Below are 14,027 nucleotides of genomic sequence, written 5' to 3' on the forward strand. Positions count from 1 at the left end.
AGAGGTAGTCTGGGAATCAAACCATCATCTCTTCAGCTGCAGCAGAGTGTTTCCAAATCCATGTGTCCTGCTGGTTTTTTCCATAAATCCCGCCCCATATCTGCTGCTGATTACCTGGATCAGGCGTGTTTAGCCAGTAGGAGCTTCAATGGCAGCTTGGTTGGAAACCATGTAGGACACCTGGATTTGGACAGCCCTAAGCTTGTCTTATGATTTGGTTACCGCATGAGTACGCGCTCACCTTATCGTGACGTCATAATATAATCACCAGATAATTGGTGTCACGCGGCGAATCCTGCCGGGCTTTCGGGTTCAACGCGGTCACGTGCGCGTGTTTCCAGGTTTGGGATCCTGTGACCCCAGCGGGGGGGTCCTGCATCAGGATGGGGGAGTCCCGGCTGTTGGTGGAGGAGCTGCTGGCACCGATCCTGCAGCTGGTCCAGGTGGAGGACAGCGTGGAGCGAGGTGAGACGCTCGTGCGGAAAAACGCCGACGCAGGAGAAAAATCCCCGCGTGCAATTCTCTCTAGAGATGTGCAGACTGCAGGTCTGTCAGAGTAACGCTGCTCTGTGTTGTAGAAGAAGATAAACACCGAGGAAGAAAAAAAAAACACGTGATGATTGTTGGCGCCAGTAAATAAACGCTTTCAAATAAAATGGAACCAAACAAGCAAGAAATACTAGAAAAGCTGCAAGAATACTTCAATCATTTAGGCTACAATCCATGTAACCCTCTGAGAATATTAATATTTTCAGTTCATCTATTATAGTCCATCATATAAATCCTCAGAAAATGTTTTAATCTGCTGGACAAAATCTCGAGGTTCTGGCTGACACACTAGTGCAGGGTCTGCAACTTTAATGAAAAATGCTAACGATTGATTAAATAAGAGATTCGTTGGTAAGGAAAATTTCTGCTTAAATTTTTTAACATGTCAAGCATCTAAGCAAAAAAGTTTAATTTACTGTCAGAAATAATGTAGAAATGTTCTTTAAATTTGTGTTTTAATGTAGAATTAGTCAAATAAAAGTCTCTAAAAGGTTTTTTTTTACTTTGGTAAATTATACTGAGGGGGGATAACATTTTGAACAGATGTGGTTTTAAATGATTGATATTTAGTGTGTTGCGTGTAAAACATTTTTACAGCTTTGAGTAGTATTTTCCTAAAATTTCTGCAGCCACAGCTTTGTTTTTATTTGTTTACAGTAGTTCTGCATTTGGATGCTGCTTTTTTTAAACGAATGCACACATCTTTTTTGCAGATGCTAAACTTTTACATGTAGACATGCAGTATTTCTTTTGCCTCTGTAGGAAACTCCAGTCAGTTTATAATGTCAGTCATCATAGGATAGAACAGGACTGCCCATGCTGGTCCTGGACATCTGCCACCTTGCCTGTTTTACAGTTCTCTGTGCTGCGTTTGCTGTCTCTGACTGAACACACCTGACTCAGGTAATCAGCAAAAAGAGCTGGAAAACGGGCAGCGTGGTAGATCTTCAGGATCAGGTTTTAGCAGCTTTGGTTCTAAATGTTTAAAGTTTTACACAGACTAAATGCTGGTGGCTGTCGCTCCATGTGGGTCTGAAGTCATTCTAGAACCGTGGCAGGGGCTGCTCTGGTTCTTGAGAAGCAGACGTAAACCTCCTGCCTGTGTTCTCACTGGTTTCTTCTTGTGTTCCAGAATTCATTGAAATGCTGAAGAACTTTGAGGCTGTGAGGAAGAAGTGGCTGCACTCCGAGCTGGAGCTGAAAAAGTACAAAGAGCTGCTGGTCAAGTCAGATGTGGCCAAAGCTGCTCTGGAGGTCAAGCTGAAGCACGCCCGCAACCAGCTGGATGTGGAGATGAAGAAGAGGCACAAGGTGGAGTCTGACTACCAGTATCTGGTAGGTCCACAGCAGGAGGAGGTCGAGCTGTCCCAGCAGTGTGCACGTCTGTGGAGAAAGCGCTTCCATCTTGCCTTCCTCCTTCAGCTCTGCTTCTTTAGGGAAAGCTTCAGATGATGCTTCAGTTTCAGGCTAACTTGGGGAAGCAGCAGTTCAGCTGAACATCTGGGTTGTAGCCGTAGATATTGTGAAACCATCTCGGCTCATCTTGTTCAGTTGCTATACGTTGCTTTTTAAATGAAAGCATGTTACTGCCATTGTCTGTATGTGAGCATGAAGCAGAGCTGTGAGGGTGGTGGGGCTGATGACTCTCACATCCACTGTGCAGCAGAGGCAGATGCAGCTGATGTGTGACATCCTGGTCCACGACAGCAAGTCCAGCTCCTGCCTGAACGACGAGCAGAAGTCTCTGCTGGCCACATTCGACCGCAGAGGAGCCAACACGACCCTGCAGAGGAGCAGCAAACGGTGAGCTGACGGGATGCTGGGGGGCGGACTCACAGGATGAGGGTGGAGTCCTGCTAACAGACTCGAGGGAAGCTCATCATGTCTGATCATGGTGTCCCTTTAAAGACCCACTCATGTTCTTATAGCATTTTTCTGATGATGGAGGACGTATGAAAAGATGATTAAGATTACATTTTTATTCATATCATTTGAGCAGTTGAGAAAAATCTTGTTTGAAAAAACTTGTAGTTGCTATGAACAAACTACAGACAACAAGTTCAGTGCTCTGGTGATAGATCCATGTACGTCTTTGTTTTCCTCGTCTGAGCTGAGGGGCTGTAAGTGGAGACATGATGGGAAACGAGTGCAGGCTTCCTCCATGCCACAACCTAGATCAGAGGTCTGCAGCCTTCAACTCCAAAGAGACGTCCCAGTTGATTTCTCTCCGACTACAACCTGCTAGCAGCCACAAAATCTTCCTTCACCTTTAAAAATATAAGACACTTATTTGAATTTATGCTATTCTTACTACTATGACAAACATTAATGAACTGTTGTTCATTTTGCATGAATAAAACACACAGTTAAAGGAAACGGTCTTTTTTTTAACTTTTGACAGAAGCTCCTTTCAAAATAAGACACCCATTCACTTATGTTCATCTCAGTGCAGCAAAGGTATTAGTGCATGTAATTTCAGTGATATCCTTCAACTGTTCGTAAATGAGTTAAAGTTTGCGTTAGGTTAGTTTTCTCCCCTTTCTCTCCTTACTTTATTGTTACTTTTTAACATTTAGAAACTTTTTTTGTATTAAATGAGGCACATGTGGCTCTGGAGCTGCAGGTTACAGATCCCTGATTTAGGAAAATGTCTGAGTAACTCCTGCTGCTCTGCAGAAACTATGTTTTACAAAAAAAAAAAAGTTTATTTAAAAAAAAAAAATAGGCTAAAATCATGATCAAAAGTCCTTGGGGAACACTTTGAAAATAGATAAAAAGAAACCAACTTTAGGATGGTGAAGAGGACTGAAGCAGAGAGATTCTGCTGAGTTCTCCTAGAGGATTTCTGCTGACGGGCACAAACACTTCAAACCTGACAGATGCATGTCTGACTGTTTCTGACTGTTTCTGACCATCTGTGTCCACACCTGATGAGTCTGTGATGTTTTTGTCTCAGGCTGTCAGTCATTGATGAGTCCTCGTTCCTGTCCCACTCCGACATCAGCTACGACCGCACCGACGACGATGTGGTGCGCACGCGCTCATGCACGCTCTACACCACCAGAGTGAATGGGAGGAGTCATGAAGGGGTGTGTCTTTTTGTAGGACCTGGACACCACTGTGATCAAGCCTCTGAAGTCTCGAGCTCGAGAGAGAAGGGTGCGTTTCTGCAGACTGTTTTCAGCCTAGTTTTAACAGCTGAAAGGAGTCACACCTTTAGTTTTCCTCGTCTTTGTGTCAACATTTTTCATTTTATTTCCTTTACAAATCAATAATATTAGGATCTTTACATCTACCGTATTATAAACGATAAGTAAAATTACAGTAAGAATGAAGTGGAGAACTCCCCTAAGAGGCCTGTTTTTAAATTTGACCCCTCCAGCGCTCGTCCATGTGCCCGACTGTCGGGGCTCCTGTTGGGAAGCGATCCAGAGGCGGGAACGTCTCCACTGAGCTGCTGGAGAGAAAAACTATAGATGAGGTAAAGATTTGTGTTGATGTCTGTTTCACAGCTGCACTAAATCCCCCTTCTTCACATAAGACTCACATGTTTACTCCAGATGATTTAGAGATTAAAGCATGGCTGAAACCTGGTTGTGTGTCTTCGAAGAACCTCTTGAATAAAAAGTAATGAATCCATAAGAAATAAAAGTATAGAAATTAATGGTTCGGTTTACTTTTTAATTGTCAAAGGTGGGTTTTGCTAAATTTAAGGATTTATTTGTTTTATTTCAATACACCAGGCTTGGTACAAAACTGATGTATGTTTAAATTTAGTTTATTAGCAAATGTGAAAAAGGATTTCTCTAAATTTAATTTTCTTTTGTTGTTGTTTTGTAATGCAAAAGTCATTTGTCAAACCATCCAGTTCCATCCCTATCAGACACATCAGGCCTTCTGCTCAGAGGCGCCCTCTACTGGATGTCTGCTCTTTCAGGAGGTGGAGACCATAGTGAAGGCTTCCATGACGACTGTGGACTCTGGTGGTCAGGTCCACATGAAACTTGGAATCACACAGGAGAGTCCTGACAACCCGAGTCGCTCCATCACCCAGGAATGTGCCGTGTCCCTGGGGGGTGGAGGAGCAGGAGGTCAGGTTTACACACAAACATCACAATGCAGACTGGAGTGGAGGTCTGCTTCATTAAGACACATTCGGACTGGGTTCTGCTCTCACCTTCACATCAACGGTGCTTCCTTCCATGGCAACAGCAGATGCCGATCAGACCCTGAAGATGGTTTTGTGTAATGTTAGTATGAACAGCATGAACTCTGAACGTGCACCAGCATTGTTCTGACATCTTTTAAATGAACATGTTTTCGTTGCAGCTGGAGGACCTCAGTTTCTCTTCCAAGAGAGCCTAGAACTCTTAATGCACTAATGCCTTCATCTTGGACAGTAGTTTGTCGTTGTCTCTGGCTCCCTCACAAAACATTATTTTCCTCTGCTCTGACAGAACTCCACGTTCCCTTCAGACATCTTCACGTCTGACAAAACCTTTGGAACACAGAACTTACTATTGATGGATTTTATTTTCCTTTTGACCAGAATCTAAACCTCTAACAGACTTGATCTTATAGGTCAGGAGTGTCAAACTCAATCACACAAGGGGCTAAAATCCAAAACGCAATTTAGATCACGGGCCGAACAGGATAAATATTTATTGAACACTCTAAAACTACATTTTTAAAACTTTAAAACTGTAACTTAACATATTTATGAACTAGATATATAGCATTACCTGAGATAATGCTAGTATGAATGATGTAAGCTGAATTTGGCTGCTGAAGATGATAGTGCTGATAGAAGATGCTGAAATTGATAGCTGAAAACGCTGAAGCTAAAAGCCACTAAAATATTAGCTAAATGCCTAAAAAAATATGTCGGCCAAAACAGCTAGCATTGTTGTGAGACCTAAAGCCAAAAATAACCTAAAAAAATCTTAGTAAATGCCAAAAAAGTCCAAAAAGCTAGCAGATGCAATTTTTTTTAACTTTTAAACCATAACTTTTTAACATTATTATGAATCTTCTTCTTCTTTTCCTTTGGGCTTTTCCCTTCAGGGGTCGCCACAGCGAATTAGCGAATTTCCTCCATCTAAGCCTGTCTTCAGCATCCTCCACTCTAACACCAGCCACTTTCATGTCTTCATTCACTGCATCCATAAACCTCCTCTTTGGTCTTCCTCTAGACCTCTTTCCTGGCAGCTCTAGACTCAGCAACATTAACATTATTATGAATAAAAGCAGAAAGAAAATCAACTTAAACCTTAAATATCTTTGAATATTTTACTCTCCATAAAGATATATTTTGTCAAAATTATAAAAGTTAGAAATAAGCTCAAGATAACATCCGGCCAAACAATAAAATAAAATGATCTGGAGGGCCGGATTTGGCCCCCGGGCCTTGACTTTGACACATGTGATCTAGTCCCACTTCAATCATCTTTTGATCAGTTTACAAATGGTTAATTATGATAATGCTCCCCCCATCCCACCCTGTTGTAAGGCGGAGCTTGTGGCTTACCCAGCGTATTTTCTACATCTCTTCTGCTCTTGATTCATGATTATAATAAAGAACTGCTGAGAAATGCAGTTTCAACCTGTCCTCCATCATGAGAAAAGGCAACAAGAACATTGGAGTGGGTCTTCTTGTGATCTTGGCCCTGACAAACCTGGTCTTCACTGAAGGATTCTGTCCTCTCATGGAGGAAGAATTCTCATGTTGACTCCTGGGAGGATCCAGTTGTTGATTATGGGGAAACCTTTACTCCATGTTTAATGGAATGTCTTCTTTGTCTTTGGAACTTCATCAGGAAAAATACAAAAATCAGAAATTCTGGTTTGTGTTTCAGCACAAATGGAAACTTAAAGTTGAGCGGTTAAAACTTACTTGAGATAAAATACACAGTCAAATGCTTCTGATTAGTCAGGATGAGAAAGTTTAATTGCAGCATTTCCTATTTTCTGTTTTGTTATGGAAGGAAGCACAGTTGATGTGGTTTCAGGTGAGCTTGGTGTGTGTGATCATGCACACGCATGTGGACAGGTTATGTCTCTACATGAAAGGTTCTCCAACCCTCAGAACCACTGAAGGGCTCGGTTGTTTCTTAGACCAAACCTCTGTGTGGCTGCACTGTGATAACGCCATGGTCCAGCTGGAGGCTGAAGGACTCCAGCAAGACTCGACGGCCCCCAGCTGCAGAGTTCAGAAGACCCTCAGACACATCTTCCTGTCTAAAACGGTGAGCTTGCATCGTTGCGTTTTTGAACATTCCTTTCCTCTGACTGAACGAGCGTCGTCCTTCCAGGTGATCCGGCCTGAGACGTGTGTGCCGTGCGGGAAGAGGATCCGCTTTGGAAAGGTGGCTGTAAAATGCAGGAGCTGCCGTGTGGTCGCCCATCCAGAATGCAAGCAGAAGCTCCCCATTGGCTGCTCAGCTGGCATCCCTGTGACAGGAAGTGCAGCTCAGACGGCACCAGTATGTTTCTGCTCTGGGTTCTGGGCTATGATTGGTGCTGTGGGGGTTGGATAGGTGTTGGGAGGGTGACGGCTGACCATTGGTTTGGACTGAAGTATTGTGTTTTAGCTGCTATATTGTCCCAGCTGGTTGGTCTGCATCATTTGAACTGTGCTTCTGTCCAGGATTCATTGGAGAGGTTTGCTCCACCCACCCACCCCAGAGTCCCTCAGCTTATAGTGGACTGTGTGGCTGAGATTGAGAGGCGGGGCCTTCAGGAGGTGAGGTCCTTGAAGGCATTCTTATGGATCATGTGGTTTTTACCAGAGCTCATCCTTCATCTGCAGTGTTGTCTGGATCTTCCATGTGGTGATATGAGCTGGATCAGTTCCGTCTTCATGGCTGTTTTCTAGTTTGAGGTCTGAGGGGTTAGAGCCTCATTAACCCTCCACCTTTTGTCTCAGAGGGGTCTGTACAGAGTTCCTGGAGGTGAGCGTCTTGTGAAGGAGCTGAGAGAGCGTTTTCTTCAGGGGAAGTCGGCTCTGGTGCTCAACAAAGTCCAAGACATCCATGTGGTCTGTGGACTCCTGAAGGATTTTCTGAGGAAGCTGAAGGAACCTCTGATCACGTTCAGGCTTCACAAAACCTTCATGGAAGCTTCAGGTGGGAAGAATAAATGAATCACTCCACCGGGGTTGGCCAGCCCTGTCTGCCTCCTCCGTGTGAAGCTGCTGCTGGGTTGACAGTGAAAGCAGCCCAACAGCTCGAGCTCCTAACATGTCTGTTTCAGAGCTTGCTGATGAAGACCGGAGCTGGACCGTCTTGAGTCAGGCTGTGGCTGAGCTTCCAAAGGCCAACAGAGACACTCTGGCTTTCCTCATGCTTCATCTGCACAAGTACCAGGAAGAACGCCGTCCTGAGTTTAGATGTTAAAATGGCACTTTCATTCAGACGTCTTTCCCTGACTTTTAGGGTGATGAGGAGTCCACAGTGCCAGATGGACCTGAACAATTTGGCTCGAATATTTGGACCTACTATCGTAGGCCATGGGATGTCTGAGCCATCTCCAACAACTATCATGAGAGACACCAATGTCCAGCCAAAGGTTTGAGAATCTGAGTGAGTGGCTGCGGTTCAGCGCAGCATTCATGACGGATTCTGCTCTCAGGTTGTTTGCCGCTTGTTGTCCCTTCCTGAAGACTTTTGGAGGCGTATCCTCACGGATCACGGTGTCCGGTTGGAGGAGGTCCCGCTCGTGTGCTCCAAAAAGAAAAGTCAGGATGAAGGACATGGTGAGTCTCCGACATTCAGATGACTTCTTAACGTTTTTGTATCAGCGGGGAGGAAACGGTCTCATACCTCAAAATGATCAGGTTCTAGCGAGAGGACCTGGCTGCAGACAACATGACCCCAAGATGGCACCAGAGCATCATTAGCTGGAAGTCCTCGACTGAAGTTCGTGTTCTTCCCTTAGAAAAACACCAGAACCGGCTTAGGAACCTTCTAGTGTAGATGCGCAAATTCAGCTTCCATCTACGGTCGAGACGTTTCAGCTTCCAGCTACGGTCAAGACATTTCAGCTTCCAGTAATGGTCACGTCGTTTCAGCTTCCGGCTAAGGTCGGGACGTTTCGGCTTCCGGCTAAGGTCGGGACGTTTCGGCTTCCGGCTAAGGTCGGGACGTTTCGGCTTCCGGCTACGGTCACGTCGTTTCAGCTTCCCTGCTACGGTTGCGACTTTTCGGCTTCTGGCTACTGATGAATTTAATGTTGTGTCTGGCCGCCATTTTGCCTACCACCAGGTCCCTGTGGGTTCTGATTCAATAAACTGATGAGTTGTCATCTGGCTGTGGTTCTCAGCAGGTCGATTGTTTAAGCCGCTGACGTCTCCAGAATTACACAGCTGCTACAAGACATCCACCGTGGGATCAGTCCGAGGCAGGATCCTAAACCCAAGGAATGCTGTCCCCGACACGTAAGAGCACAGCCGCCATTCACTCTCCATGTGTGGATTCAAAGCAGGAACTTTGCTATGCAGATGCATTAGATTACCTCGGAGTCTGTCTGTCTACATCACATGTGTCAAAGTCAAGGCCCGGGGGCCAGATCCGGCCCTCCAAGTAATTCTATCCGGCCCTCCAGATCATTTTATTTTATTCTTATTAATGGTCCGATGTTGTCTTTCGCTTATTTCTAACTTGTATAATTTTGACAAAATATATTTTTATGGAGAGTAAAATATTGAAAGTTATTTAAGATTTAAGTTGATTTATTCTGTAATAATATTCCTGCCTGGTTTTATTCATAGGTATGTTAAAGTTACATTTTAAAAGTTTTAAAATTGCAGTTTTAGTGTTCCATAAATGTCCTGCAGGCTTTGGGCACACTGACGAGAGCATGCAGACAGAATTTGGACGTGTAAACAACGGCGACCTAAAGTTCTGAGAAAACACCCTCACACCTGCGTCTAACCGATCAGAGATCAGATAATCCATCAAGGAGCTTTTTTTCCATTTTCCTTTCTGTCCACAAAACTAAATAAAAGCTATAAAGGAAAAATATCTATTTTTTAAAGCTCTTAAATGAATAAATCTAATCCTAATTGACAGTTTTTCTTAAATTTTGGAATTAAAGGATTTAGTCTTTCTTTTAAAAATGCTTTAATAATGCATTTTAAAATTAAAAAATTAAAATTTTCCTAAAAGAATAATTCAAGTCCTTTTTAAAAAATACGAAATTACAAACACCTGAAATAAAATGTATTGTTTTAGTTTAAAAAGTGTTTAAAAATGTCTTCATTTAATGCCCAGTTTCTTTGTGAAAATCAAAAAGCTGAATTTCTGTTGGAAAAACCTCCTGGTCCTCCACACTGCTGCAGCAGACAGACCAGAGATGTTCTGAACCTCTCGTGAAGGTCTAGTCTTGTATGTGAAACCCCGCAGTGGTTTTCTCTGATGGGACGTCTGACATGTTGGATTTCTGCAGGTTGAACCTGCTGGCTGAATGTTTGCTGTTCAGATCAGGGGTCTGCGGCCTTCAACCTAACAGCCATTCAGGTCCATTTATCACAACTCAAAACAGCAAAACATCTAATTTCACTTTTTTGATATGACACTTGTATTAATATTGTTTCTAGTGTGATAGATCTAAATGAGCCCTTGTTTTGTCATACTTTAAACAACATTAAGATAAAATGGTCGTTTCATAAAATATAAACCTGTTTCTAACTTTGGTCAGAGGTTGACCTGCAGGTTTCTAGCTCAGCTGCAGCTGTTTTTAGGTTACTTCTCTCGCTGACGTTTGACTGCTGATGTGTTTTCTCTCCTCAGAGGTCAAGTAGATTCGACGAGGAAGTTCTTCACATCCCCCAGCTGAAAAACCTGCATCATTATGCTCAACAGTGTAGCCTGATGCAGTCAATCTGTGAACCAGGCCTCGGACTCTGACATTTTAACACTTTGAAGGAGCAAACCTCGACTGCCATTAGCTGGAGTCCATCATGCTCCATAGTGGATTCTGCATCAGACCTTGCTAAGAGTGGAGCTCTGTCTTCATGCTGTCTGTCTTAATGTTATCATTTTTCTGTGTTTCATTTGTATCCATGTTGCTTATCTTGTTTATTTTTGTCATTTATCTCCACGTCGTTGGAGTTCTGTGATGTAGACTTGCATTTATGGAGCTTCAGAACCATCAGAACTGATCAGTTTGATGCTGGGCTGTAAAAAAAAAGAAATTTGTAATAATTTGGATTTTTTTTTTAAATATATTGAAATTAAAAATGTTGTCTTTTGGATAAATTATGTTATTTGTGTAATCAGATGATAATCTCGGATTTAAACCGGGAAAACGTGTTAAATCGGTCCATTGCAGCTCTGTGTAGATAAACATTTTATCTGGAAGAAACAAATAACATGTAATGTAGGCTACACTTGCGTTAATTAAAAACACGTTTTACTTTATTCATTTAGTACATAATCTTTTGATGTTGATGGGAACTAAATAAAGAAAAGAAAAAAAAACTTGGCTTCATCATCGTAACTTGCATTAAAGAAAATATGCCTCTAAAAAAATATTTTATTTTGTTTTTAAATGTCTCTGCTTTTCTGAGAGACATGCTGCCTAAAGTGCTGAGATTACCCCCGATGTGGATATTAAAATTGAAAGAGCACACCGGTCTCTCCAATTCAGAAGCACAGAAACGATGTCCCTTCACCCCACAGATCAATCATTGAGATTTTCAGATGCATCAGTGAAAGATGTCATTCTGCAGCGAGCATGGAGTCAAAGAAAATGATGTTTCAAGATGAAGTTATATCTTTTGACCAAGACTATTCCCCGGAGCTCCAAAAGAAGTGAGCAAACGTGCATGCAGTTGTCAAACAACTGAAAAAGAAAAATATCCAGGCCCAATGAATATACCCAGCATGATTAAAACTCAAGCTGGAATCAGGAGAAAAAACTGTCAAATGTTTAAAAATAAAATACTCAAGTTAAAAAGTAATTTAATTATTAAGTTTCTAAATATACTTTTTTTTTTACTAAATATTTTTTAACTATATATTTAGATCCATTCTAAATATTTTGTTAAAAAAATGAATATTTAATTGAAAAAGTTTTAGTTTTAAACTAAATATTTAGTTTTTAACTAAACGTTTTTTTTGTTTTGTTTTTTTACTAAATATGTCGTTTTTAACTATATATTTAGATCCAAACTAAATATTTAGTTTTCAATTATTTATCTTTAATATTTAGGTTTAAACTAAATATATGGTTTTAACCATATTTTTTAGATCTATTGTAAAAAAAAATTACTTAAAAAGAAAATATTTAGCTTGCATCTAAATATTTAGTTTGGATCTAAATATTTAGTTTTGCAAACTAAATATTTATTCAAACATTTTTTTATATATTTTTGTAAAAACAAAGCAAATAAAAATGGCAATTGGAAAAAAAAAGAATCAGTTGATTGAGAGCATCCCCTTTAATCCTGCACATCACTGTGGTGCTTCAGTTCAGAGAAAACCAGTAGTTCTCATCTTCATCTGAAGGATTAGATCTGCTGTTCTTAATCTAATTTTTCATCACCATGGTAACCTGGTGCTTTACGCAGCCGTTTGCAGCAGCTCTGCCTTTGTTCCTGTAGATCACAGCGTCTCTGTCATATAGGAACTCGTGCTGACTCATCTCATCCTGAACCGGGGCTGATCAACCCTGCTCCTCGGGCTCAACCACCCCGCCTGTTCTCCATTTGGACTGCTGCTTGGCTGGCTCAGGTGTTTTCATGTTCTGATTGACTGAACACACCTGATCCAGGTAACGGGCAGCAGGGAGAGCAGAGCAGGACTGAGCTGCTGCTGTGGATGATGAAAGACAAAATAAAGGGACGAACAGAAGCTGAGATGTGATTAAATCAGGGAGATTGAGGATTCGGAGACTAACTGGACCAAAACGGAGATCACGATTTATCCCCGCTGCAGACGTTTGAAGGTTATGCTGTGACCTCCTGCAGGTGCTGTCAGTGTGATGTTACTGCCCTGCAAAAAGTGAAACCTAAATGAGAGAAACTATCTTAAAACAAACATATAAATGCTTATTTCTAAACAGTAAGATCATTCTTGTCACTTAGTAGATTTTATACCAGATAATTTCACTTATTTTAAAAGTCTCAATTAGATATTAAGGCATGTTACTAAGATTTTATTACCTATCTGAGTAAAAACACACTTGAAACTAGAATCTCAACAGTAACATTATCTTCATTCAGGCCTGTGACAGTTGGATTACCAAGATCAATGCAGGAGCTTTGCCTTAATTCAAGAATTTAAAGTAAATGATAACGTATAGAGAGAAAAGAATAGTGCAGCAGTTTACTATTCTTTTAGAAGAATAGAAAAGTACTATTGTTTATGGTATATTTGGCTGCTAAGATATTTGTGAGAATGTTTAGTCAGCATCACACTATGATGATTCTGCCCCTTTCCGTACATTTTTCGACACGTATAAACTCAGTATCAAAACATTCAGCTCGTTCAGGACATTACTGCTTGTACTTTTTGGTATTTGTAAACTTTGTAGTTTTTGAAATATTGAGCAAAATATGTCCCATTGGAAATGAATGAGCAAGTCTTCAAATTTCAACATTTTAAGCAACAAACCTTTAAATATATTCATGTTCTTGTCTTTTCAAATTTTATTAGTTCACCTAAGATTTTAGCAACATGCTAACGTTTTTGCTAATTTGTTATCTATTGGAGTTTTTTAGGCTACTTTAGAGTTTATTTTGGCAACAGGCTAACATCTTGGACTAATTCAGTTTACTGAGGAATTTTTTGGTATTTTTAAGTTTAGTTAGTATTTTAGCAAAGTGCTAGCTTTTTTAGGCTAATTTGACATCTAAGATTTTTTTGGGCTAATTTGGAGTTTCGCTCATATTTAAGCAACACTAAATATTTTTGCAAAATTGGCATGTATTAGTGATGATTAAGCAACTGTACTCCCTTTTTTACATTTAGGTTAACTTCAGCGCTCTTTCAAAGTTCTTTAATTAAAATTCCAGTCTTTTTACAAATTTAACATTTTACAAATAGCTTTACAAATGGTTTCTTTTAATGTTTTATGTAAAGCACTTTGAATTGTCCCTGTACATGAAATGTGCTATACAAATAAACTTCCCTTTTGCATTTTCAGGAAATCCCTTCAGAACTTAAAATCAATTGCGTTGCCATTTTCAGCAAACAGCTTCAGTGTCTTCAGTGACTATTTTCAGTGAAAAGCATTCACACTATTATCACAGGTGATGCAACTTTTATAGTTTTACTTGTTTAGAAAAGTCTTGGCAAGCCAAACTTTCTTGTTCTGTTGGCAGATAATTTTTTCTTAGTTTTAGCTATGTTACATTATTTTGTACATTTTTTAATGTTTTTTTAAAGCAGATTTTTTGCAGTGTGGAATTATATATAAACCCGGAAAAACAACTCCTTTCTCCTGCCGTGAGGCCAGGATCTCCTGCTTATCCTGTG

The 14,027-nt window shown here is 40.8% G+C and overlaps 1 protein-coding gene and 1 long non-coding RNA gene across 3 annotated transcripts in view; one reads left to right on the forward strand and one right to left on the reverse strand.

The window, feature by feature from the left end:
* The first annotated feature begins 157 nt into the window (after positions 1–157).
* On the forward strand, positions 158–11,027 carry si:ch1073-416j23.1 (rac GTPase-activating protein 1). 2 transcript variants are annotated; one of them, XM_024284810.2, is made up of 16 exons: positions 158–465; positions 1,682–1,884; positions 2,213–2,352; positions 3,506–3,578; positions 3,655–3,708; positions 3,932–4,030; positions 4,487–4,640; positions 6,664–6,794; positions 6,861–7,031; positions 7,196–7,291; positions 7,475–7,673; positions 7,801–7,906; positions 7,983–8,115; positions 8,179–8,302; positions 8,872–8,983; positions 10,338–11,027. In XM_024284810.2, the coding sequence occupies exons 1-16, from the start codon at positions 384–386 to the stop codon at positions 10,381–10,383; spliced, it is 1,923 nt and encodes a 640-aa protein (XP_024140578.1). In that variant the 5' UTR covers positions 158–383; the 3' UTR covers positions 10,384–11,027. The 2 variants fall into 2 exon arrangements, with proteins under 2 accessions (XP_024140578.1, XP_024140577.1); XM_024284809.2 differs by having other exon boundaries at positions 159–465; positions 8,869–8,983.
* LOC112154137 overlaps positions 4,478–14,027 on the reverse strand; it is a 28,577-nt gene continuing 19,027 nt past the window's right edge. Inside the window, exons 3-4 of the long non-coding RNA XR_002920603.2 lie at positions 4,727–4,778; positions 4,478–4,618 (exon numbers count right to left, since the gene is read on the reverse strand). This is a non-coding gene — a long non-coding RNA (uncharacterized LOC112154137). The remainder of the gene's footprint in view (positions 4,619–4,726; positions 4,779–14,027) is intronic.

The sequence above is a fragment of the Oryzias melastigma genome, linkage group LG19 (assembly GCF_002922805.2).
Source record: "Oryzias melastigma strain HK-1 linkage group LG19, ASM292280v2, whole genome shotgun sequence".
NCBI lineage: Eukaryota > Metazoa > Chordata > Actinopteri > Beloniformes > Adrianichthyidae > Oryzias > Oryzias melastigma.